Source organism: Carlito syrichta, unplaced genomic scaffold (genome assembly GCF_000164805.1).
Source record: "Carlito syrichta isolate Samal-C Ts95f unplaced genomic scaffold, Tarsius_syrichta-2.0.1 Scaffold305994, whole genome shotgun sequence".
Classification (NCBI taxonomy): domain Eukaryota; kingdom Metazoa; phylum Chordata; class Mammalia; order Primates; family Tarsiidae; genus Carlito; species Carlito syrichta.
The window spans coordinates 811-1,587 of record NW_007250090.1 but is presented as its reverse complement, the minus strand read 5'-3'; the positions used below and the strand labels follow the sequence as shown (position 1 = coordinate 1,587).

Below are 777 nucleotides of genomic sequence, written 5' to 3'. Positions count from 1 at the left end.
TTCCGAGTAGCCGGAATTACAGGCATGTGCTACACGCCCGGCTGATTTTTTGATTTATTGTAGAGATGAGGTCTCGCTGCCCAGGCGGGTCTCGAACCTGCGGGCTCAGGCAATCCACTCACCTCAGCCTCCCTAAGGCGCGGGATTACAGGCTGAGCCATCGAGGCTGGCTATATTAAATATTTTAAAGCTTCCAAAATAATAGTCTTATAATGGTACAATGGTATACTCAGTAAGCTCTTTAAAAATATTTCATTATTCTCAAAAATCTAAAAAGTGATCTTTCAGAGTATGTAAAAAGAATGACTAGACTTTGTACTTTGTACTGTCTCTTAAAAGTACAATTGGAAACCTCACAATCTTTGCCTAATATTTGATAAAAAAATAAATTTCCTTACCCGTTTCATTTTTACAATGCTTCCATAAGCTTTCAAAGGTTCAACAACTTTGGTTTCAAGTCTTTCAACCTATGACAAATTAGTATAAAATATAACTGAAACAAAACATACAGACATATAAAAATTTAAATCTGAAATAAAATCTATGCATTTAAACCAAACATAATTACTAGAGATTAATGTTTTTAAAACTTTAAATTAAAATGGCACTGTTTATCCTATTTTTAACCTGTAAATAAAAGGGTATTCACAGAAATTAAGACTCAGAATCTCAAACACATGAAAAACAGCTCAGGTGTACACTAACAGAAAAAGCAGAAAAGCACCTGATATGCAATAAGACAAGAAACTGTCTCAGGCCTCTGAGGAGCTCATCCCT

The 777-nt window shown here is 34.7% G+C and overlaps 1 protein-coding gene across 1 annotated transcript in view; it reads right to left on the bottom strand.

Annotated features, from left to right (window-relative positions):
- Positions 1–467, bottom strand: part of LOC103265243 (protein FAM92A-like) — a gene marked incomplete at its 5' end in the record, with an annotated part of 22,623 nt that extends 22,156 nt beyond the window's left edge. Inside the window, one exon of the mRNA XM_008062939.1 lies at positions 399–467. Coding sequence (XP_008061130.1) covers positions 399–467 — 69 coding nt within the window. The remainder of the gene's footprint in view (positions 1–398) is intronic.
- Positions 468–777: the final 310 nt, after the last annotated feature.